The following is a 26,138-nucleotide window of genomic DNA, read 5'->3' as shown; positions in this document are numbered from 1 at the left end:
AGTTATTGTAAATGTCCTTTTCCCATCTGATGGTTCAACAGCAATTTACTAGTGAAATTAGTTATTGTTATTGTTATACATTATTATTAAATCATTTAATTTTGACCATATGGCCTTAGCAATAAACAAGCCGTTCTTTAATGTCACCAACTGTTGTTTAGTACCTTTTTTTTTTCTTTTCTTTTTTTACTTTCTTAAAAAGTATCGGTTCAGGCACCGTTAATTATGTATGCGATTAATTTTGATTAATTAATCACAGAGTATGTAATTAATTAGATTAATTAGATTACTTACATACATAGATTGACAGCCCTAATATATATATATATATATATATATATATATGTGTGTAAATAAATGTGCCAAAAATATATACAATCAGATATATAAAAATTGTAACAACAGCAGAGAGCAACAATAATATAAATAAAATATTAAGAATAATATACAAATTAAATATAGAATAAATAGGCCTTTTCTAAATAGCACAAATCCTTCATCACACAAATGTGAAAACACACTAAAGAGAATCTAACTGTTACACTATAGCACTAAGAACAGAAAACACAAACTAAAACTAAAGCCTGACCTTTCTGGTCTTCCTCATCAATGATGTTATTGTATGAAATCTGCTCCCCTATTGAATGCTCACGGGCGCACGCCCTTTAAAAAAAAAAAAGTTAGCATTTCAGACGGCTGACACGAACACACACGCCTATCAACTCGATAATAAAGCCGTAAAGTAGGCAAGGCTCTTTCAACTCAGGATAGGATTGAGATGAAAAGTGGGCGGGGCGATTGTATGCACAAACAAAGTCTGATTGATTTGTAATGCTGAAATATACATTAGATAGTTGCATGCAGTATGGACGCCACTGTAAAGCTCCTCAAGATGGGCTTCTCTCATTGGTCAATCTGTGGTTGATCACATGATGAATAAGTGTGGCCCTGATCTTATCAGAGATGGCTCTCCTTTCCCTTCTTCCCTCCTCCTCCTCCTCTTCCTCCTCCTCGTTGTCGTCCCCTGTCTCTCCCTCCTCCTCCTCCTCCTCCACCTCCTCCTCCTCCTCCTCCTCCTCCTCCTCCCCTTGCTCTCTGTCTATTGTAAAACAGGTAATCTGACCTTTGACCTATGTATAGGCCTATACTAAAGCAGTGATTGGTTAGTGTTCAGTTATGACATAATGTGTTTGCAAATGTGAGGACTGTGTGCCCTGGTAAATAAGTGTAGCATTTAGATTGGTTGTGTTTAGAAAAGGAAATGAAGTCACTTCCTGTTAGATTGTTGTGTCTTAGGTAGAGAATTGTGTGTGGTGTTTTGAAAAAAGTGTTTTATGCGATTGAAAAGAGTGAAAGGCTGAGAAATAGCTTCTGGTTTTGGAGATTTGGTGTGTAGTTTTGCGTGAGAGGTTTCAGAAATCGTGTGACATGAAAAGATTTTGTGTTTAAGCAGTTGGAAAAAACTGTAATCGAAGAATTTGGAGTTGTTTTAAAAAAGATAATTTTCTCCGAGTGCTTGAACTTAACAAGGGAAATGTTAATGAGGTTAGTGAGTAAGTCTGCTGCAGTCTTAAAGCCTGCAGGGTCAAGACAAGTATTGTTGGCTCCCACGCACACCTGCACATGTCTCCCTGACCACGTCTTGTTAGCCTCCCGCTAAAATCTGAAAACCTTATCAGCCATGTCAGTGCACATGAACGGTGTACATTAACTTATAACCTTGATTACTGTTGATATTATCTCCAGATTACTTTCTTAGTTTGTCTCTCAAAAGACAACAGTGTTTGTCTTGCAGAAAGCAGAGTTATTGTTTTCTTTATAGTTGAGGTTTTCTGACTTTTCCTCCCCCTGAAGAAAAGTCTCTTGAAGGGCGGGAAACTGCACTTGGATGTACGGTACGGCACCTCGCAGGAGGCGTGCCCGTCTGTCTGTTCTACTCGGGTCACAGTCGGTGATTTGAGGGGAGATCAGGGCGGTTTGAGACTTCAAGCGCTGCGGCCGTGAATGAGTGAAGCTGCCAGTCTCTGCTGTTTGAAGTTTTGACAGCTATGTCAGCAAACAATCCCGGCACATTAGGCTCAGGTCTGTTTGATGTTGAAACCTCGGGAAAGAGAAATGTCAAAAGAGATGTACTTTGGAGTATTTTTCATATCCAAACTCACAATTGGGGAGATATTGTTAAGGTATTCACTTATTGTGTCAGAACTGGTTAAGCTGAAGAAATAGTAGCATGAATAATAGCCTACTATTTAGAATATTTTAATATTTTGTTTTTGTGCAAAACAAGCTGGAGCATACTCGTTTTCTGCACGCAGCTCCAATACAGTAGTTGCCCACACATTATGAAGTGGTTGAACTGAGTGGATCCACCCATCCTTAATCTACTGGATGAGTTTAACTCCCGCTGTTGCACTTCCTCTGTCCTGCAAACTGTTCTCCCTATTCACAGGAAATTAAATTAAGAAATTCAGTCTTGGATAATGAAATGTCTCATTCGATGGGTCAATTCTATAGAGGATAACTGCCCTTGTAAAGAGAGTAATAATGGAAATAGACACTGCGCAACATATTAAGAATAAAAGCCTAGTCATGGTTTATGAATAGAAAAGAAAATCAATTTTACAGATATTAGGGTTTGGTTGAATTCAGTGGTGTACCTGCTGTATTATTGATGGCCTTTACTTGGCCATGAGAGCTGTATTCACGCACAGACAAGAGGAACGGAGGGAATCCCATGTCTCCCCACCTCCTCCGTTAAGTATGTTCACTTATTAGCGTCTGTCCTCCCTCCATGTGGTATGACACAGAGAGCATTTTTCATAGCCTGTGACATTAATTGATGTGATTTGCGAAGGGAGAGCATTTAGTCGTGGGTGGGAGACTCCTAATGATCGTTTTCCACTTCCAGTAGCGCAGTCATTGACTCAATTTCATCGCAAATTTGTCGTCTTTTTTTCTTTTCATCTCTGACCATCACTTGAGTAGTCCAGGGGGTGAACAATGAGAGGTGGAGTAGGGCTGTTTTGTGGAACCGTGGGAGTCCGCCGTGCCTCCTGCGATAAGGTTATGAATGTGGGTCAGTGAACTGATGGAGACAGCTGGTTTGTTACACAAGGAACTACAGGGGGGCTGCGCTCTTGGCACGGGCACAGGGGCGTGATCGTAGGGAATCCCCTTCGCTCTGGCTCAGGAAGGCTGGCCCTGACTGGAGGCTGCCCCTGTGCCAGGGTCGGGGGCAGGCGTGGGCACACAGGCCCTTGTGATACTTGTCAGCCACTTGGCAAGCCGTCAATATGTCCTGCTACTGTTTAGTGCCGCCGAGTCAGTTTGTCAGGCGAAGCAGTTTTGTCGTTTCCGTGGTAGGGAAACGGAGGCCTTGAGAGAGGCCATCTAGTGTTGTTTCAGCCTGCACGGTAGTTTGCACCAGGGGTTAATACATAGACTTTTAAAAGTGAAGCTAAAATATCTGGATCGCCCCCTGGTGGCTGGCTGCAGTATAGGTCATAAACCCCGCCCCCTCCATTTTAGCAGATGGACATGGCCCAAACAAAAAATCTAAGTACACTTCAAATAATTTCATAAAGGTGTTTCCTGTCATTTTAGGTAGTTCTGATCACGCTGATGTTTGTTCAAGTGTTCATTTTTCTGATCGGTTTGGTTTTTATCAATTATTTGATGCTATAAAAATGGACTGAAACATCATGATTGACAGCTAGAATTGCCTCACGATTGGTCCAGCGAGTATATGGGCGGGACTTTGATACCGCGGCTCCTTCACCCAATCACTACTGCGCAGACTTATGCTGTGTCTCAAATCATGCACTTCAGTACTTACATTTGCTATTTTGAGTGCATAATGCGTTCATGCTAACAAAGTATTGCTAAATGCTGCAGTACAAGTACCAAGATGCTGCACTCAAGACGGTCAAAACATTGAGTGTAGACGACTTTTTTTTTTTCAATATGTACCACTATACTGTAGTCAGATAGTGAGAAATATATCCGACGTATTGTTATATATTGTGGCGTGCGACAATAGGTGGCGATAATGCTCCGCCGGGTTACAATTTACCATTAAAAAGAAAGAGTTGTCCGGTCAGTGCATAACGACCGTGTTATACAAGGGTACTCACGGAAGTATGCAAAACTGTCTCCTGAATGCGACCTCAACTTCAGTCAATCAGAAACTAAAACGGTTATGATCTCCGGAAGAACAGCATCCGAATTATTGGCTGAAAATTAAAGCATGTTCTCTTTTTATCAGGTCTCGTCTTTTTTTTCCCTCCATTTTTTCGTAGTACATTACAAGGCAGAGGATGTAAACAGCGATCATGTTGTGTGAATGACTGGATCACAGTGGCGTTAGCTGCTGGATGGTGCACGTTGCTCATCTTGCCTCCTAGAGCCCCTACTGCCAGCTCAGCACACTCCACAGTAATTGAAGCCATTTGCAATGTTGCAGTGTGGTAATGGGCAGATCCATGTCTACCACCCACCCACAGCCTCTACCATTAATCAGAGCTGCGTGGAGTCAACAGAGCCAGGATTTGGTTGCTACAGCAGGCCTGAGTTTCAGCCAGGAGTCGGCTGCCTTAAAGGAACACTTTGACGTTTTGAATTTTGGCTGGTTTTTCGCGCTCGTTGGGTTCGAGATAAGTTTCTACATTTGTCCTCAACTCCCCTCATAAATGTATAGCTTCATATAGTGTTACCACTGCTGAAATGAATAATCAAAGTAGAGATAAAACAATTAGTCGATCCACAGATTAATTATTTACATGAATTAAATTACAAAAATGCCAAATATTACATAGTTACAGCTTCTAGATTTGCTTCTTTTCTTTGTCATACGTGATGGGAAATGATAAAACATGAAATCCGATGATGTTACCTCGGACTGTAGGAAATAACGAAAGAAATTTGACTATTTTCTCACAATTTAATGATAAAAATAGAGCTGAAACGATTAGTTGATTAACCAGTTAGTTGATCAACAGAAAACTAATAAGCAACTATTCTGATAATTGATAAATTGTGTGGGTCATTCATTTTCTGCAATGTGAATTATTATATTTCCTGAATATAAGGTTACACTTTACTTGAAGGTATCTACATGAACGTGTCATAAACATTTATGACACACTTCTTTTATTAAGTGTCATTTGGTTTTTGTCATTTCAAGTTATGGTTAGGGTTAGAGTTAGGTTTAGGGTTCATGTGTCATGACTGTGTCATGACAGTATCATGTGTTCATGACAGCGTCATGTCACTCTTATGTAGATACCTTCAAGTAAAGTGTTAACGAATATAAGTCAGCATGCAACATACCCCTTTAAGACTGAATATGGAGTCCCTGACAAGGTGACAGCATTTGGTAACTAGAGACCATCTTCCTGTGCTCATCTTCGAACTTGGCTTTTATTTTGATCCCCACTACACACCTGTAAAGTTTTGTGACTGCATCTTGCACCGTTGTGACGCTAACGCTGTGACAAAATCTGTCCACAGACATATAAACACCTGGCAAAGTACTTAAAACTGCCTCTGTGGTAGTTCTACTACAGTAGGTGTCTCCAGGACCCCATTTTGCCATGATGACACACACACAGAGACTCACAAGGTGAAACCAATACCAGCGTCACTGTCGCGGCTGGTAACAGTACAGTAGGGCTGCAACTAGCGATTATTTTCATAGTCGATTCATTTGTTGATTATTTTCTCGATTAGTTGTTTGGTCTATAAAATGTCAGAAAATGGTGAAAACGTCAATCACTGTCTCCCAAAGCCCAAGATGACGTCCTCAAATGTCTTGTTTTGTCCACAACTCAAAGATATTCAGTTTACTGTCACAGAGGAGAGAAAAAACTAGAAAATATTCACATTTATCAAGCTGGATTCAGACAATGTTAACTCAAACGATTAATCGATTATCAAAATAGTTAGCGATTAATTGATTAATCTTGCAGCTCTGCAATGTAGGCTGCTATACTGACTGCAGGATGTTCGGTATCGTTCCTCAACCCTGGTCCCTCCACAGCCGCTGAATCCTCTCTGAGGGAGACACTCCAGAGGCACTGTTCTGTGGCTGACCCCTGACCTCTGAAGTCTACAAAGAATCCCCCCTCGTGTTATAAGGATAGCATTATTATGACTGTGAATGTTACATGATAAAGCTCAGTAAAGCTCCTACCCTGATATGACTCCTCTCACTCTACTCCGCTGAACCGCATCACTTGGTTTTGAGTATTTTTCGAGACACTGTAAGAGGTTTAACAGGGACACCGCCCACACCACTAAATGTAGCAGTTCTGTGTCACCTCACAGCAGTCCCGATCTTCCTGCCATACCCAGACGGAGAAGCAAGGTGGAAACAAAAGGGTAGGCAGGAAGACATTAACATCGCCCTCGGGTCCCACACTATCTGTCCTTTCCATGAGCAGGCAGATGGGAGAGGCAGAAACACATCTCTGCACTACAAACAGATACCAGCCTATTTTAAGGTCACTTGTAAGTCTAGGCATTTGCACGGTACCAGCCAGCGTGATAGCACCATATTATGAATTTACCTCACTTTGGATTGCGCCCAATGATTGCACAGCTTTAGACAGGATTATGTGTGTAAAGCATTACAAGCAGCGCCTGGTTTTGACTCTCCGTCTGATCGTTAGTCTACAATAAAGTTATCTTTAGTGTGACATTCTCCGAAATGTTGTCTAAAAGTACTATAATGCTGTTTGGCTATTAATCATAGACTGTAAAAATAATGGACGAAGCTCACGGACCTGAAAAGTGAAGCCAAAGCTAAATTACCTTTAAACCTGCGTTCTATCTGATTTCCAGCTTTTTCAGCTCTTTCTCCCCTTTCGTGTCTTCTATGAAAACAAAGGCCTAAAATGCCCCAAAAAATAATAAAAAAAAAAAAAAAAAAGAAGAAGACTACTTTCCCTCTTTAGCGTTTAGTTTAGCACAGCACCATTAAACCAAAAACAACTCTGGCTTAGCTGCAGCCTCCCCAGCTTCACCCTCCACCCTTATGTGATGATAAAAGTCGTCACATAAGGTTTAAAAAAACCAAGATCGCTCGTATGACCAAACTCGTGCAGTCCAAAAACCAATGGGTGACGTCACTATGCTATGTCCATTATTTTTACAGTCTATGATATTATGAATGACTGATATGAGTCAAATCTTCCTCCTGACTCGTGGACTATATCCCTATATTCAGTGCAAAATGTGTTGCCTCACCCCTCAGCTTTCCTTAAAGGGTGAGGGACCTTGCAGGGGAGTTTGGGGATCTGCAGAGGCGGTGCATTATCTCCCACTGAAGCACAGGCCAGAGAGGCCACCGGGGCCATGCCCTATCGTACAGACAGGTCACTTGACTCCATTGCCCTCACTTGATTATCGGAGCCCTTTCTGCAGGCAATCCTCATTCACAGAGGGGACCTGGCAAGATTCAGGTACTCATCTGCTCATCTCCCGGTTATTATTCATCATCTTCCCCAGCTGAGCTCAGACCCTGACCTGACCTCATGGCAAACCCGGACACAGCGATTAGTGATGTCAGTCTCATAAGCTAAACATGTAGTGAGCATCAGGAAGGGTGCATGAGCCCACAAATAGTTGAGTAAATGTCACTTTGTGTTGAAAATAGGGCTGTCAGTCGATTTAAATATTTAATCGCAATAAATCCCATGATTGTCCATAGATATCTCGCGATTATTCGCACATTTCTGTTCTAAATGTACTCTAAAAGGGATATTTTTCAAGTTTTTAAGGCTTAAGTGGTATTAGACACTCGACGTACGTACACATCGACAGTACATGCAAATAACTTAAGTCTTGTGGAGAGAACCATCTGGAAGGGCTTTGAAACTGAACCTGCCGTTCAAAAGACTCTTTTCTTTATCCATTTCTACTCAAGGAGCTTTGTTTCTGCTAGGCATCCGCAACGTTACTGCTGCATCGCTTCCTGATTTCCCAAACTACGAAGCATCCCGAGGCCAACATGGTACACGTGTGCGTTAATCAGGCGTCAAACAAATCAGTGGTGTTAAAAGGAATTCGCGTTAACTCGCTATTATCGTGTCCCTTTTGACAGCCCTAGTTTAAAACTTTCCAATTTGCAAATAAATACTTTTAGATTTGATAGAAGTTAAATACAATAATATATACGGAAAATAGCCTGAGAAATCACAGCCTTGAACAAAACATTTTGTCTGAAATGTAAATGAATCCTTTTGATTTGTTTCTGCATTGATGGGAGGTGAGTGCACTTGATGTACATGGCGGCGGCAGCAAAGTGCATTTCTTCTCCCAGATCTTCTTTGCGATGCCGCAGGAAACAAAATGTGGCTCCCTGATGGAGGAAACAGCCACAGCGAAGGCCTGTAAAGCAGCTTTCAGCGAGAAGTGAGGAGCAGTAACGTTTCTATCCAGGCAGTGTCAGACTGTGAGACCATTCTCTCTACAGATATCAACTGTTTTTAATAGTTGGCTTTCTTTTCAAAAGATTAACTTTCCTACGCTATTCTTGAGCAGCTGTTAATGTAGTTGCTCCACATACGGAAATACCAGAATGTCAGTGATTCCCTAGATTGCGGAGCACGGCATTGTCGTATGTACACTCAAACATGTGAAGACGCAGACGGACAGACACTCACTCGCTCTAGAATCTGTTGGAAGTTTGCAAGTTTTAAGCACGCAGGGCTTTGTTGCCTTGGAATCATAATCGTGAATTTGTCTTTTTTTTGTTTTGTAAAGGGAGGGGAAGCTGCAGGGAATCAGCGGTTGTCAAAATCTAAGAAGTGATATTGTCGTACCAGCCGGATGGCCGTCTGGTGTTTGTTTAAAAGGGGAGGGAAGAAAAAAAACAGGCCAGGCGATTGAATCATATCTTCTTGCCAATACGTCCTTGCGTTCCCACCTCCATCATTACAGCAACATGTTTTATTTTCAGCAGTGCTGTTCTCAGTGATTCACATCCCAGAGCCATGTGCTGCTCAGTTAGGCCTCAGATCCCTTAAACACGGGCCGAGCGGTCATGAGAAACACTCATGTAATGCCCTAGAGATTGCACTCAGCCTGTACTTAATTTATGTACGATAAATACATGTTGTCTTATAAACGTGTGAGATTATACTGCTTAGTTATTTTGATCTATCAGCAAAACAGTGAAATTTGTCCAGAATTAAGCGAGACAAGCTGAAATGTAACGTTAATGGGCAATTACGCACCTTCAATTTCCGTCCACTAAAAGTTCTGTTTTTGCTACTGACAGGCTCAGATTATTATTCTAAGTGTCTGACAACATTATAAAAAGGATCCCTACAGAGATAGACCTTTTTGTTAATGAGTAAGATACTTTTTGTCATAACGTCAAACGAAATCACCACCACCAAACCCACCAGACTCCATTTAAATAAACAGTAATTTTATCATCGTAAAACACACTTCATTCAAAGTCGACAGGAATGAAATTAAACTATCAAAAGCCGTCTTGGATCGTCTTTCCACTGGTCCAACAATCACCACTCTGGTTTGGTTGAAATAAACCCTTAATTCACCCATTTACATATATAAGTATGCTGGCTCTATACATGCTAAAAGTACTGTTTATTTAAATGGACTCTGGTGGGTTTGGTGATGGTGATTTCGGAGCTGTTTCTAGTTTAAAAAAGGTTTTACTCTTCAAAAAGGTCTATCGCTGTAGGGATCCTTTCCATAATGTTGTCACTTAGAATAATAACCTGAGTCTGTCAGTGGCAAAAACAGAACTTTTAGTGGACGCACACTGACGGTGAACATTTGTCCTGTAGGTTACATTGCAGCCCGGTTCACGGCTGCCGGTTGCAGCGTTCTCGCTCAATACTGGACCAATTTCAAAGATTTTTATTCACATTAGTCACTTAGACACCAATGCATATGAAAATAGGGTCCAGATTAAAAAATACGAAATTAGCCTTTAAGTAAAGTTCCCTTCTAAATATCTGTAAATACTAATACATGTCGTTGTTGATGTTTCATCCTGCTCCCACAGCTAAATGGGATCTTTGGGCCTTCATCACAAGGTTTGATCTGGGAGAGCCTGTTGCCACGGTGCAGTTCCTCACCCAAAACTACAAAGCCTGAAGGATGCTCAGATGCCTGAAAGAAGAATCTGTCAGTACAATAATATAAAATAAAAAATGTTTCCCTTGCACCAGGTCAGCTCTCTTTGCCTCTGTCTTATCGCTGCGTTAGAAAGAGATTTCCTCTTTGTGTTACACACACTGCTTGGTTTTGATGTTGCTCTTTATCTCTGTCTCGGGGTCTGGAGTGGAGGATTTGGGAGATAGATTTTGACCTCACTGGGGATTTCTTATTAGTTTCCGAACACTGTCGACAAGAGAATGAAGACGGCCTGATATCACAACTCAGTGTGGAAAGAGTTTATTCTAATTCAGGCGCGGAAACACGTCAGGGCCAAAAAAAGGAAGTGGGAGGTGAAACCAAGACCGCAACACAGCCGGATGCCGCAGTGGAACTTGAACCAAAATACTCCACAGAGTGACAGGACAGGGGGGAGGGGCAGCAGGGCCTGGAGTGTGTTGGGTGAACGGGAACTTGCTGTTTGTGAAATTGTTTATCATATTTCCGTTGACCACTCTCACCGCAATTGGAAACATTAAGGCACTTTCAGGTCCCTTGATTGTTTCTGTTTCTGTTTTTTTCAAAGTAAAAGCTGCTCTAACACACGTTGAAGAGTCCTTGAATGTAACTTTGGGAGGTTGAACCCGTTTTGAACTTTGAACAGTTGCATAAGATGCCCTACCTGCCATGTCTGTAGAGGATGGTGTGGATAAACTTTTCAACCCTTTCACGAGGAGATACTTTTTCAGACTCCACGGGTCTTTGTAGAGAGGGTGGGTCAGAGTGCCCCCACATGAGGAATATTGGTTTCTAACCAACAACTCTCCTCTGGGAGGGGTTTGTATCAATACCCCCGATGTCTGGAAAAGGCTGGATTTACATGAGGGACTTTGATGTTCTGATGATCAATCTTTAGTTGGTGGTTTCATTGACCCTAATTTGGTGTCTCATCAGTGGGTAGGCAGGAGTAGGTAATGGAGGTTTTTGTTCCTTTGGTGGTTAAGCCAGCCTTGGTAAACCCCTATGTGCCCTCCCGATGAACTCTGGGAGATCATTGATCAAATTGTCCTGCATCTGCTTTGTTTGCTTCCCCGACTTAGCAGTCAAGGCAGCCGCGTCCACAAACAAAAACAACCAAAAACAATGCACACAAGCACACAGTTAGTCAGACAGTTCATTGCTTTTGAACAAAATGTTAAGTATCCATCAGTTGGAATATCGCTCTTGACCTTGATTTACCCATCTTATTTGACTTATGAAATCACATTTTTTAAACAATTGGCAAGTGGAGCCTAATTCTACACTCATTGTGAGGCATGCCAAGTGGGAGAGCATTCTTCCAAAAACCACCTACTTGAATCCATCAGTACACCATTGAAATGCCAAAATGTGTACTTCCAAATACGCTGCATTTTTTTTTCTCCTTTATATCTCGGAGATATCCTGCCAAAACAGCTGGGCTTTGCCACTCAGCTTCCTTGAATGTGTTTATTTTTACTCCAAATGTCAGGAGAGTTGAAGTTGAAATATTGTGATTAAGAAAAACTGACAGCTGTAGTTCAACAGTGCACAGTATATTGCTTTCTCTGATAAAAATAAATAAATTCTCACGTCCCCTGATGATATGCGAAAGGCATTTAATATTTTCTTAATTTATTCAAACTTACATTAATTAAAAGGAATTTGTATAATCAATTCAATTGCCTAACCGGCACAAAGTGATCTAATATGCATGATGACTTGAGTCTCCATTCTTCTTTTGCTCGCTGCTGCAGAAGATTTATTTCACTGGAGACTTCCTGCAGTTCAGCGCTCGTTGTGAGCCGTGGCGAGATGGATTTGAGTGTGACATCTGTTCAATGCATGTCAACAGTTCTGCTGCTGGCCACTTTGCACATGTATTTACTGTGCGTTTGACCTCACCAGACTGGTTTTGGTTTTGCATAGAGCTGCAAAGATTAATCAATTAGTTGTCAACTATTAAATGAATCGCCAAAATTATTTTTGATAATCGATTAATCGCTTTGAGTCATTTTTTATGAGAAAAAAATAAAAATTCTCTGATGTCAGCTTCTTAAATGTGAATGTGTTCTAGTTTCTTCCCTCCTCTGTGACAGTAAACTGAACATCTTTTGAGTTTTGTACAAAACGAGACATCTGAGGACGTCATCTTGGGCTTTTTTGGGAAACACTGATCCACATTTTTCACCATTTTCGGAAATTTTAAAGACCAAACAAGTAATTGATTAATCGAGAAAATAATCAACAGATTTTGTCACGATCGGTGTTTCCCTAAGCCCAAGATGACGTCCTTTAAATGTCTTGTTGAAAGTATTCACATTGAAGAAGCTGGAATCAGAGAATTTTGTAACTATTCTTTCTTAAAAAAATTGCACAAACCGATTAATCGATCATTAAAATGATTGATAATTAGTTTAATAGTTGACAACTAATCGATTCATCTTTGCAGCTCTACTTCAAAATGTGATGCTGGTCAATCTGATATGAAAGGCTGTTGAAGATACGAGGCCTTTTTGAGGATTATTTACTTATTAGAGATTCATTACTGGCAGATTGGTCAGCCTAATTAACATAAAATATGTGTCATGTCATGCTACAGTGTACACATACACATTACAAAAGAAATATAAAATAAATAATGCACAGTTGCACATTAGTTTATATCTTTCCAAATCTCTAACTAACTGCGAGGAACAACAGTTGTCGTCCTCCCCATGAAGCCTGGAAAAACCAAAACTAATTTGACTATGTATCCGCAGTGCCTGGGCAGTTTTCCACTCTGCTTTAAAACGAGCTTCCATGGAATCCCTGTATGCAAAGGAGCCAGCGGGCCGCTGCAGTCAAAGAGATCTAAACACCGCCGCACGTGACCCAGGTAACAGTCGAGGAAATAATCCAACAACGGGTAGGTGTTCCAGCTGGGCCGGCCAACTTTCCAACCACAGACCCACACAAAAGCTTTCCCCGAGGAGACGCACCATAGGACACTTTGTCCTCGACCTGACCTGAGGGGATTCTCTCGTGTTTGCATCCATAAAACGTGACAGTTGAGGCAGCCTTTTCCGTGGATCTCCCTCAGCAGTTTGATTTATGAAGCACCTTTCATTACACGTGAACTCAAAGTGCTTTACATTAAAAGACAAAATACGTACCAACTAATTTCATTTCATGTTGAATATAATACATTAAGCACAATATATTTTTTTATATTTTATTTTGCATTTAACTTACTGTCTTACCGCTGAGTCACAGGGTTGTGTTTAGAATGGATACAGCTACGGCCAGAAATTACGCAAAATCTAATATAATAATATCATTTTAAAACTTACACCCAGGACATGTTCCTCATGAGTGTTTTAATCCAAACCAAGATCTTTTTCCTAAACTTAACTAGTCGGGCGCCTGGGTAGCTCACCTGGCCCATGTACAGAGGCTCGGGTTCGGTTCTCTCTCTCTCTCTCTCTCTCTCTCTCTCTCTCTCTCTCTCCTTTCATGTCTAAGCTGTCCTGTCAAAAATAAAGGCCTAAAATGGCCCGATTGGTTGGGGTTAGGCATTGACCTTGAGTAGTTAAGGTTAGGATAGCCGACTGGTCGGGGGAGGACCTGAACAAATCGGGTTACATTCAAGCCGTTGCCAAATGAGTTGCTACAAAGCTAATTAAGACTATCAGCTCCACACAACTCTCTCTGGATTTCTCAGTATGACTATGTTCAGAAGATTGTGGCGTCCGGCGACTTTCCCGCACGGAAACTCAAGTGAAGATAATGACCTCATCTGAAGAGTCCATCATGATTTTGTAATCCTCCATGTCCTCTTTGGCTACAAGCAACTGCATGGAGAAGGTGTTGGGGGGTGTGCGCGATCACGGAAGGCTTTTATCATGTGGACGCGCCGACAGTTTTGTTGTCATTACTTTGAATTCCTCATGGGGGCGACAGAAACTATGCACTATAGCTTTAAGTAGATTTTCAAAAAATTTTATATATTTTTTTCTTCCTTCCATGGTGACCCCACTGCCAAGCACTGTAACCCTGCAAACATGGCCGGCTGCTCATCTCCAGGGCCGAGGCGTCTTTGTCCAGGGGGAAAGCGGACGTGTCTACGTCAGATGCAACGTATACGTAGCGAAACTTAACTCATCCACCTTTATTAAAGTGAAAATAGCGCGTTAAAGGAACAGGCTGTAAATGCAAGTTGATATAAACCACAAAAGTAGACGACCACCACTAAAGCACAAAACTCAATACAAATCACTCAAAATATTACATCACGTCAACTACTACTCAAATACCCTTTTTACAGTGTGTGTGTGTGTATATAAATAAATAAAAAGCATAAACAGAACAAGTCGAAAAAAAGAACCGCATTGAACCTCAACCATAAACCTGTGCAACGAAATGAACTAGACAAAATAACAGGAACAAACACCAGATAATGTAGTGCAATAACCCTGCTATAAATACTTCCTTTTGTAAGCCTATAGTATTCTTTATGCGTAATTTACGAGGTCATAGGTCATCGCATTGTTCTGCTTTACATTACACTGTCAGGCATTCGTGTTATTTAGTTCAAACCAAGTATATCTAATACATTCTTGGCTTTATTGTGTACAATTAAGGAATTCATTTAACACATTCACTCTCCAGAGATGTGTTATTTGTTGTCAGTTCAGAGGGTATTTCATCAGTGAACACTGTAATAGTCATTTGTTTTTGAAACTTTTAAGCGGTCGAGAACTGCTTTGTATGTTTGTCTTTTTACAAATAGTTATGTGACCCGACATCAACAGCCTCTTAACATATATAAAACAGATTTCCAGTTTGATTTCAGTCACTGTATCACAGGCTAAAAACATCTCAATCTAAATCAATGATTAAATAAGGCCTGATCACAGCTGTACGCTGTCACATAGACATCATACAACCTTTATCCAAACATAGTCAACATAGAGAATCTATCTTTGGTCGGATACAAGAGGGTTTGAATTTTGAATCAAGTCCATCAGGATCATTGTTGTCTATTTTGTTGATTGAACAAAAAGACATCTGGGGGTTGAGATCTCCACTTTTGAGCAAAATTGAACATTTGAGCACATCAAACACTTAATTCTCTGCATTCTGGTGAACTTTTCTGCATCAAGTTATGGTGCAAATGTATTTATTTATGTAAAGGAAATTCGAATAGTTTTTGGGGGGATTTGTACATTGATTGGATTGGATATAACCCCCCCCCATCCCCCGTGTAAATTACACCTATGACTAGAAAAAGAATTGATGAAAAGTAATTTTTCATGCAAAAATGTCAGAAGAAGCTCCTTCTCTGTTTAATATCATAATTAAAGTGAATATCTTTGGGTTTTGGACTGACAAAACAAGACATTTAAAGACTGGACTTTGAGAAACTGGGATGGACATTTTTGACTATTTCCTGACATTTTATAGACCAAGCGATTCATCGAGAAAATAATCAGCAGATGAATCGATAATGAAATAAACAGTTAGTTGCAGCCAGGGGTGTCGGACTGGGGAGGGAAAAAGGGGACTGTGTACCCAGGGCCCTCATGTGAGGAGGGCCCAAAAAGATGCTAGAATGAATAGCTGTGGATGCGGGGAGGGGCCCATAGAGAATGCCTTTCTACAGGGCCCAGAATTTTGTGCTACGCCCCTGGTTGCAGCCCCACATAAAACACACAGAGACACACACATGGAGGACTTGTCTGTTGTAATGAGACACACGACATGGCTGCATGGCTGCTCTGTTTGTGTGTAAGCCCCCCTAAACACACAGCATGATTCAGACTAATGCTCCCACACACTCTGTTTACACTTCGGCTTCATTGAGGTACCATTCATTTCTCAGGTCTGAACATTCAGGCACTGACATTTCATTCAAAAATATTTTCTGTGAGTTTTTGCAAAGGCCTGCGTACAGGTACACCTACACAAAGTGGTGGAATGTAACTAAGTACTTTTACTCCAGTACTGTACTTAAGTCCAAATGTTGAGGTATTTGTACTTTACTTGAGTCTTTTCTTTTCATGCCACTTTCTACTTCTACTCCGCTACATCTCAGAGAGAAATGTTGTACTTTTTACTCCGCTACATTCATCTGTTACAGCTTTAGTTACTTTACAAATTAAGGTTTTTGCACACAAAACACATAGTAGTTTATAAAATATGATGTATTATAAAGTAAGCTACCAGACAACATACAGGCCTACAAGTCCAGCTGAAATGATTAGAAAATTAAAAACTTAGTTGATTGACAGAACAGTTTGGATCGTTTCCAGTTTCTAAAATGGGAGGATTTTTCTGCACTGAGTACTTTTACTTATAATACTTTTAACTACATTTTCCTGATGATACTTGCAGACTGTTACTGAAGTAACATTTCCAATGCAGGACTTTTACTTGTAACTTGAGTATTTAAGTAAAGGATCTGAATACTTCTTCCACCACGCAGCAACAGCAGAAAAAGATCAAGTGCACAGCAAACTCTCACTGAACTTGAATGACCCCAAAAGCTTCCAGTTATTCTTAACCTTTTTCTGTAACAAACCGAATCATAAAAGGGGATTTTTTTTTTTTAAACATTATCAAGCAACAACTGTTTGTAGCCTATTTTTTTTTTTCACAAGTTGGCAAATTGGTTAAAAAAGCGAGCCATGACGCTTCGTCCACTGTCATCTCTGTGGCTTCCTGATCACTTTTCCACTTGTACTTCACCCGGAACTCACATGTCCAAATACAGACAGAAAGGGGCGTGGCCGGACACTGCCTTATTTGGAGTTTCCACTTAAGCGGTCACTTGGGCTCCAAGTCAATGCAAGCCTGCGGATTTACTACGCGCCTTGCAATATTTACAAGCGATTATCTCTGTCAATGACTCGCTTTGTCAAGTGTTGCTGCATGAAAGGGAGGTTGAACAAGTCTTCTGCAATACACCAGGACGGCACAAAGTACGCGCACGTTCACCAAGAGCAGAAGCACGTATCCAGAGTCATCTTTTCTGAGCAATGTTTCACGCAGAAATGGCAGAAAATGCCGTTTTCAGCCTCTCAAATATGGAGATTTCCAGCTCTTTTCTGTTTCATGTCATATTGAACTGACTAGCTTTTTTTTGGTGGAGGGGGCGATTTAACAAGACATTTGAAGACATCCCCTTAGACGTTGAGAAACTGGGAGTCAGAGTTATCTTTTTTTCTGTCTGAGCTTATTTGGACAAAAGTCTAAAAGAAAAGCCAACGAAGAAACATCTTCCAATTTGATCAATATTGGGAGAACATAAAGGCCTAATAAACAATGACATAAAGTCTGTTCTGCTTGCTTGTTTTCGCTATACATTCTTATATAGTGGTACCCCCAAAACTGGATGAAAAAATGAAAAACTTGGTCACAAAAAAAGTCTGTTTTGACAGCCATTATAGCCACAGGACGTTCTCTCTCTCTCTCTCTCTCTCTCTCTCTCTCTCTCTCTCTCTCTCTCTCTCTCTCTCTCTCACACACACACACACACACACACACACACACACACACACACACACACACACACCGCTGCACAAAAAGCTCCCAGTGTGCCTCATAATAATAGATAGTCACTCATTGGACATCATCATCATAATGCCTGACAAAAATAAAGATAACAGCTGTTAGTTACTGAATCTCTGTAATGTTTTCCACCAGGACAGGAGACACAGGAGATCCCGAAGAGGGACGCAGGCAGCTGGAGCTGGAGATACATGCGTGTAGATCCTGTAAACTCTGAATCTACATCTATCTATCTATCTATCTATCTATCTATCTCTCTGTGTATCGGAGCCTTTTGCCTCCACTGCACTGTAGTTTCCACAGACTGACGCGCGGAGAGAGCCTGCCGCCGCGCGCTCTGTCCATATATGGTCAGCTACGTCACTCAAATGTTCCATCCCCCTATTTAACGCAGGCACACTGGAGTCCCCTATCCAGCTCCAATAGAGCAAGCAGAGCTGCTCTTGTGCAACCAACACCACCACCACCACCTACTCCATTGATTCACAGACTTCAAATTCCCTCACAAGCAGAGCTATCAGCTTCCACAGTGATCACATTAATAACAGAAGAATAAGAAGACGAAGAAGCCTGTGAGAGCGCACAGGAGAGGAGATACCCGCGCGGGATACTTGGATAGCAGCAACAAACAGGATCCATCCCTGCTTTCTCTCTCCTCTTTTTCTCTTTTCTTTCCCTCCACACCTGTGTTTTCCACTTTGAGAACACACGTTGTTTTTTTTTTTTGTTTTTTTTTGTGTTTTGAGTATAACTACTTGGATACCTGCGCGTTGTCCGTGTCTAAATGTCGGACTGAATCGAACTGCTATGACAGGGAAACTAGCGGAGAAGCTCCCTCTTACGATGAGCAGTTTAATAAACACGATCCCTGACAGTCTGTACCCAGAAGAGGACATCCCGACGTCTATGAATATTTTCACCAGTACGGAATCTATTAACCACTATTCACAAATGAACACAGGTAAGATTGTTTTCATCTACTTTTTTGTGTGTGTGTGTGTGTGTGTGTGTGTGTGTGTGTGTGTGTGTGTGTGTGTGTGTGTGTTTGTAAGTGCGATGTGCTGTTGAGCGGAGGAAGGCAACAGTTAGTTGTGTCTTCTGCGCTCCGAGGATGGAGCACCTGTTTGCGCTCCGGCTTGTTGCGCACAGAGGCACACACTCCCGCATAGCCTGCTGCTGAATCCTTCTGATCAGGGGTCAGATGTAACACTTGTCACTATGAAATTAGATACACCTTTTAAAAAATGGTTCACCTCCAGATCGCCGAAACATGTGATTACTAAATATTCAGTTTTCTTCCGTGTCCGTGAAGCCGGCATGTCAAGATTTCAAAACAGCATGCAGCGTTAAAAGAGCTACTCATAGCCTATCACAACTTTTTTTTTCTTCTTTTAAATCATCCGCTGAGATGTTTGGCTACATTTAAACAAATCTGCCGGGGGGTTTTTTTTGTAGTGATTTTTAAATCCCTAAAGCTGAGGGTGTTTGAGCAAGTGTCTCGTGTAGAGATAGTAAAAAAAAGAGACTGAGAGTTTGTTTTACGCAGAAAATTCCACTTAAAAAACGCACTCGGCTCCAAACTGAAATGGGTAGCGTGTGAGAAAAATGTGTGCAGTTCATGTGGTCAAAGCACTAATGCCACAGATTTAATAATCTAACATCCACGCGCGAAGATGGATCAACTGCTTTAGACAATGACTTTCATTCACAACTCTATTAACATGTCACAGATTGGATTTTGAAGTAGCCGAGTGTGTGTGTGTGTGTGTGTGTGTGTGTGTGTGTGTGTGTGTGTGTGTGTGTGTGTGCGTGCGTGCGTGCGTGTGTGTGTGTGTGTGTGTGTGTGTGTGTGTGTGTGTGTGTGTGTGTGTGTGTGTGTGGCTGCATCTTTTCCCTAAATGAAACATGTTGAGACGCAGGGCCCCCGGACCCTCTTACACTCACTGAACTGGCCTCGCAGTTCTGAAATTGATTGGTGTATTGCCGAGTTCAGATTCATGTATTAATCTGAATAATTCAGACGCCTACATCAAGATGTTTCGGCTCCGTGTTGGCATTAAATCCATCCCTAATTGTTCAGGATCACCTTCTGAGGTGATGGGTCAAACGACGCACAAAATATCTGACACTAAATCTCCATGTAGTGGCCGACATGTACATACCTTAACTTTGTTCAAGAATTTTTTTTTTTTTTTTAATGCCTGGGATTTTTGTTCACAAATTAAAAGCAGCACCCTCAGTTTGAATTTAACTCGACAAATGTCGCCTTATTTCTCTAAGAAAGCGTGCGTTATTTAATTCCTCCAGCGCCAGGTTTTATTAAAAACAAAGTATACTTCACTTTTAAAAATGAGTGAATTAAATAGAAGCGACGTGACATTTCTCTGTAAACACGGCGACACAATGTATTGTATGTGATTTTTCACAGGAGACATTTAAACCGATGAGATGAATCTGAATAGGAAAAGAAACAGATGTTGCAGAGCACAGGTGTGTGTGTGCGTGTGGCTGTTAGCATTTTTTTTCTAATCTGGATGAAATTCATATTATAACCTCTAAATTGTATATATTTAATTTCTGCATGTATGCTTTTTTTTTTGTTGTTGGGAAAAACCAAAATACAAAACTACATTTTTAAAGGACCATGCTGTATTTGAACAGGTGGAACAGGTGTGTGCTTTGCTCTTCAACACTGACCTAAAATAAAAGAGTGAGGACTTCTATTTTATGCCCCTTGCTCTTTTAAAAAAAAATTAAAAAAAATCTCCCACAGTCCAAATGACTTCAAAAGAAGAATTAGAAGTAAAATGAAGATTACAATTAGGGGGGAAAATGCATTAATATCAACTCAGGCTTGCTTTCCAAATATCACAAAGTGCCGTTGTTCCTTGTGTAGCTCATGTTTCACAATGTTATTGTGCAATAATTTAGCTTTTGTTTGCTTCATTATGATTTGCCTTTAGCCAAATTCCAGCAGGCTGTAATTACCGGGGAGAGAATATTTAGGCACCCATGTGTGTGTGATTTCCTGCGAATGAAAAGAGATGTCTCTTTTAGCCTCTGTTCAGGAACGTATTCTGTTCAAATGTCTCACATTAAACCCTCAGAGCACGTACATGTATCCCCCATTTAAGCACATCTGCATGTGATGGTTTATATGGCTTTTTTTTTTTTGGAATAAGTTAAACGTGTGTGTGAGCGTTCTGTACAATTAAGATATGAAGGACATTTAAAAAAAAAAAAAAAGTTGTTCACCTCACTTTATTTTTGACCCCCGTTCATGTGCAGATGTTCTACGCTGCAAAAGTGGGTTTTTTTTTTAATCCTTGAGCGTATAATAGATGTGGCGTCTGCTTTATAATCCTCCCCGCTGTAAAGAAATCAGATCTTGCCATTGAGTTTGGCTGTCCTCCTGAGGGACACAATGACTGGATCAAAGGGGGTGTTTAAGGTCTTGATTTATGAGAGCTTGTGGGATCTGAGAGAGAGACACACACACACCACTGTCTCACATGCAGCAGTCACTCACTGAACTCACAGGTCCGACAGCGCTCACATTTCTCCATGAACCGTACTGGACTCCTTTTTATTTTTCATCTCCTGTTGGCTCACTATTACAGAGACATGCAGAAAAGCTGAATTTCGGACAAACTGAGGACCGACACTTCAAGTTCCTATAGCTCGACAAAGTGAATTTTCTAGACTTTTTTTTTTTTTAACAACTTGTGCCACAACGATCACTTTCGCAGGCTTTTCTTCCCAACTGATTGCATTTCATGCTCATGTTTGTGCAACCACGTGGATAATTTGTTCACCATATGTGTTTTTTTTTTGTTTGCTTTTTTTTTATATCTTAGATAATATCATGGATCTGGGCATGGGGAGTGAGAAAGCAGCCGCAGATATTCAGTATGGATCCAGCTTCCAGTCCAACCGCGGCGGGCAGACTGTCACGTATCTGGGGAAGTTTGCCTTTGACACTCCTCCGTCAGGCGGCATCGGCGGCTCCGGCTGGTGCTCTGACAACAACATCATCAGTCTGGTGAGCGCCGGGATCCTGGGCGTTTCTCCATCGCCTGGCACCGTGACCACGCAGACGTCCTCCGCAGCCAGCATGGGCGGACAGACGTCAGACATGGAGCAGGTTTACGGTCCGCCGCTGCCTGCCTACTCCACCTGCAGCGACCTGTACCAGGACCAGGTCTCCTTCCACCACAGCCCGGCCACCAGCACGGCTCTCTCCTACCCCGGCAATGACTATCACTCCACATCCAAAGCCTCCATGGACGGCAGCCTTTTCTCCATGATCCCCGACTACAACCTTTTCCACCATCAGGGGGAGGTTGGCGTGATGGAGCACAAGCCCTTCCAGACCATGGACCCCATCCGAGTCAACCCTCCGCCCATCACGCCCCTGGAGACCATCCGGGCGTTCAAAGACAAGCAGCAGATTCACCCGGGTTTCATCGGCGGGCAGCAGCACCCTCCTCAGCACCACCAGCCGCCACAGACTCTCACCCTCAAGCCCATCCGGCCACGGAAGTACCCGAACCGTCCCAGCAAGACCCCAGTCCACGAGCGTCCGCACGCCTGTCCAGCGGAGAACTGCGACCGGCGCTTCTCGCGCTCGGATGAGCTCACGCGTCACCTCCGCATCCACACGGGCCACAAGCCCTTCCAGTGCCGAATATGCATGCGCTCCTTCAGCCGGAGTGACCACCTGACCACGCACATCCGCACACACACGGGGGAGAAACCCTTCTCCTGCGAGTTCTGTGGACGCAAGTTTGCCCGAAGTGACGAGCGAAAGAGACACGCAAAGGTTCACCTGAAACAGAAGGACAAGAAGCCGGCTGACAAGAGCAGCGGGGCGGCTGGGAGCCACAGCTCTCCGCCCAGCTCCTGTGGGGGGCCCACGGTGGGAACGTCATGACCGTCACTACGTGCACTTGGACTGGACTCTCTCCATACCCCATAAAGAGACTCATAGGAAGAAGGAATCACGTCCACTTTGAGATAAATAGGTGACTCTTTTCCTCTCTTTTCCATCCCCGGCTCTTTTCAGCTCCTTCTATTTTGAGATGGATGCCTTTAGTTGAAATAAGAGGAGGAAGGCCGCTACTCCTTTCTTTGTCCAGTAACTCAAAGCCTCACCTACTGTAACTCAGTGCCAACACACAGAAGGCCAACATGGCACATTCTGTCCACAAGACCACTGTGTATCTGTAGGTGTTGGTGTGGATAAAGTTTTGTTTTGTAAATTTGACTGCGAATTTCTAAATTGGAAGGAAGCCAGAATCCATCACAAGGGGTCTAAAACATTTACAATGGAGATTAGTTAAAGTTGTCTGGGATGTATGCATTAATTTTATTAGGCTGTTTAAAAGTGCAATTGGTTATATTTGTGTACCGTCATGGATACCTTACATTAGTGGCTGTCTTTTTTTTGTTGTTGTTTCTGTTGAGGTGTTGTGTTTTATTTAGATTTTTTTTGATTTTCTATTTGAATGTTGTTTTTTCAAAAAGAATGTGCCAAATGTATTGTGGTGACACAGCCAACCGTGTTCTGATTATTGTGCCTGACATTTGCCAAACATAACCGTGATATCAGCTCAGTTCAGCACACACGTTGAGTTTAAAGGGAAGATCCGATTCAGCCACACCGTATCTCAGATTAAGATTTATTCTTCCACAATTTGGTGAAGTCTAGATAACGACTGAATGGGTTACACAAAGCAAAGCGATGTCTTGTCCTGTTACCTGTACCTACACAACAAACATGCCTGCAGCAATCAACACCTTTGCCAGCACTTATTTATTTCCAGTCACTGAGAGACACTGTGTGTATGTTTGTGTTGTCTTTTTATATGGGTGCTTTATGTCGTGTTACCAGATATCATTTCTGTTGCTTTTTTTTTATTATTATTATTATAAAAAGCTCACCAATACTCCTAATTCGTTCAGTTTTTTTGCAGTTATATGCAATATATTTGTGACATATGCCGACACACCCGCAAATCCAATGAACTAAGAGCACAGTTACACAGACTGGACTACTTACAGTGAATGCATGGCACTGGGTTGCAAGCCAGCAGTGTATTTAAAAGCAAAGATGAATGAAGGATTGATTCAAGACTTCAAAATTCAAAGACTGAAACTATCAATCAATCAACAGTTATTTATCAAGCCCTTTACAGCAACCAGCAGGCTGTATCCAAAGCACTTTACATCAAGACTACAAGAATGAAACATAACATACAGTAAAATCAGAAGATGATGAAACATACCATACAGCAAAATCAGAAGATGATAAAACATACCATACAGCAAAATCAGAAGATGATAAAACATAACATACAGTAAAATCAGAAGATGATGAAACATACCATACAGCAAAATCAGAAGATGATAAAACATACCATACAGCAAAATCAGAAGATGATAAAACATAACATACAGCAAAATCAGAAGATGATGAAACATAACATACAGCAAAATCAGAAGATGATGAAAACATAACATACAGCAAAATCAGAAGATGATGAAACATAACATACAGCAAAATCAGAAGATGATAAAACATAACATACAGTAAAATCAGAAGATGATGAAACATAACATACAGCAAAATCAGAAGATGATGAAACATAACATACAGCAAAATCAGAAGATGATAAAACATAACATACAGTAAAATCAGAAGATGATGAAACATAACATACAGCAAAATCAGAAGATGATGAAACATAACATACAGCAAAATCAGAAGATGATGAAACATAACATACAGTAAAATCAGAAGATGATAAAACATAACATACAGCAAAATCAGAAGATGATGAAACATAACATACAGTAAAATCAGAAGATGATAAAACATAACATACAGCAAAAATCAGAAGATGATAAAACATAACATACAGTAAAATCAGAAGATGATAAAACATAACATACAGCAAAATCAGAAGATGATAAAACATAACATACAGCAAAATCAGAAGATGATAAAACATAACATACAGCAAAATCAGAAGATGATGAAACATAACATACAGTAAAATCAGAAGATGATGAAACATAACATACAGTAAAATCTGCCACGTCTGTAACAGTGCCAATGTCAGGGGTGGGCGGGGGGGTTGGGGGGGTCAGTTCTCGGGCTAGATCACCCCACAGCTTGGATGAACTGTTGTGCTCAAAAAGGGTTAAAATCTTGGCCAAATAAAACTACTTGGTTTAAATCCCCCAAAACGGTGAGCAGCATATGGCAAGAGAAAAAAATGAAAATGTCCAAATCCATGTTTACATCTTTTGATAATACAGAGACTTAGTCTGAGTAGTAAAGTAAGAACTTGTTGTTTTTTGTACAGTATACAGACATGTATGCAGGTAGCCACAGTAAAACTTTCACTTTTGTACTCCAATGTCAAACTCAAAAGTATTAAATTGTGCATATATGTGCATGCCTTCATGCACACGATGTAAATACAAATGTCTGCATAAACAAGAACTTTCTAAAATTGACTAAATGCTTGTGGGGGAATGTGTTTTAAAGCTTTTAGTAATGTAGTTATAATACGGAATATTTTGTTGTCATATGGTCATTGCAAAAAAAAGAAGAAAAAAAATTGGAGCACTGCAACAGTGCCAAATATGGTGTTTATTATCTTCCATATAAGGAAGAAGAATAATAGCATTTGCACCATTTGTACGTTTTAAAGTGGTGACTGGTTTTTAAAGAAGCACTAATGTGTTCTCTGAATAAACAGCAAGATGGGTTTTTTTTTGGTTTTTTTACGATTTCTTTATCTCCATTTTAGTCGCAATCAGTTATTTCAATTAACACATCTTCCCCATTGCACAGAAAACACTGCAGGGTTGTTAGTCTCGCGTATATATCTTCACGTTCATCGGACAGACAGGAGAATAAATGAGGGGATCCTTTCTTAAACAAAATGCATTACAGGGCAAAGCAAATATATTTCACATTCTCATAATTATCAGTATTTGTCCTGATATCATTCAATGAAATATGTGTAGGCTCATCTCTTTTTTTATAAGCTTCTATGGGATCTCAAACGTCAAAGACCACATTTGATAACACTCCTTAATGCCAGTAACTGCTTTTTCTTATAAATATCTTTAAACTCATCTCTGTAAAGCAGGAAGGTATTTTTTTTTTCTTCCTCCAAATCTGACTTATGGCCCTGTGGAGTGACATTTTGAGTAGTAATAATGTTGTCCATGTGCTAAGATAGTTTCTGATTTCATCCTTTAACTTTATCGCTCAAATGCCAGATACACTTCTCCTCTCTATCTACTTCGACCGACAATATGTCTGGTTATTTGCTGTTCTCTCTGACTTGTAGAAGAGTATTTAAGGCAGGGAATTTATACACACATTATCAACTGACAAAAAGAATGCACCAGTCAGTAGA

The 26,138-nt window shown here is 41.0% G+C and overlaps 2 protein-coding genes across 2 annotated transcripts in view; both read left to right on the top strand.

The window, feature by feature from the left end:
* The window catches only part of pebp4 (phosphatidylethanolamine binding protein 4), an 80,140-nt gene extending 69,934 nt beyond the window's left edge, over window positions 1–10,206 (top strand). The window contains exon 7 of the mRNA XM_078249843.1: window positions 10,040–10,206. Coding sequence (XP_078105969.1) covers window positions 10,040–10,131 — 92 coding nt within the window. The 3' untranslated portion in view covers window positions 10,132–10,206. The remainder of the gene's footprint in view (window positions 1–10,039) is intronic.
* Window positions 10,207–18,102: 7,896 nt separating this feature from the next.
* On the top strand, window positions 18,103–23,648 carry egr3 (early growth response 3). Its single transcript, XM_078251620.1, has 2 exons — window positions 18,103–18,661; window positions 21,558–23,648. The coding sequence occupies exons 1-2, from the start codon at window positions 18,508–18,510 to the stop codon at window positions 22,631–22,633; spliced, it is 1,230 nt and encodes a 409-aa protein (XP_078107746.1). The 5' UTR covers window positions 18,103–18,507; the 3' UTR covers window positions 22,634–23,648.
* Window positions 23,649–26,138: the final 2,490 nt, after the last annotated feature.

The sequence above is a fragment of the Sander vitreus genome, chromosome 5 (assembly GCF_031162955.1).
Source record: "Sander vitreus isolate 19-12246 chromosome 5, sanVit1, whole genome shotgun sequence".
NCBI classification, from domain to species: domain Eukaryota; kingdom Metazoa; phylum Chordata; class Actinopteri; order Perciformes; family Percidae; genus Sander; species Sander vitreus.
Note: the sequence above shows the minus strand (reverse complement) of the source record. Positions and strands in the feature narration are given on the sequence as shown.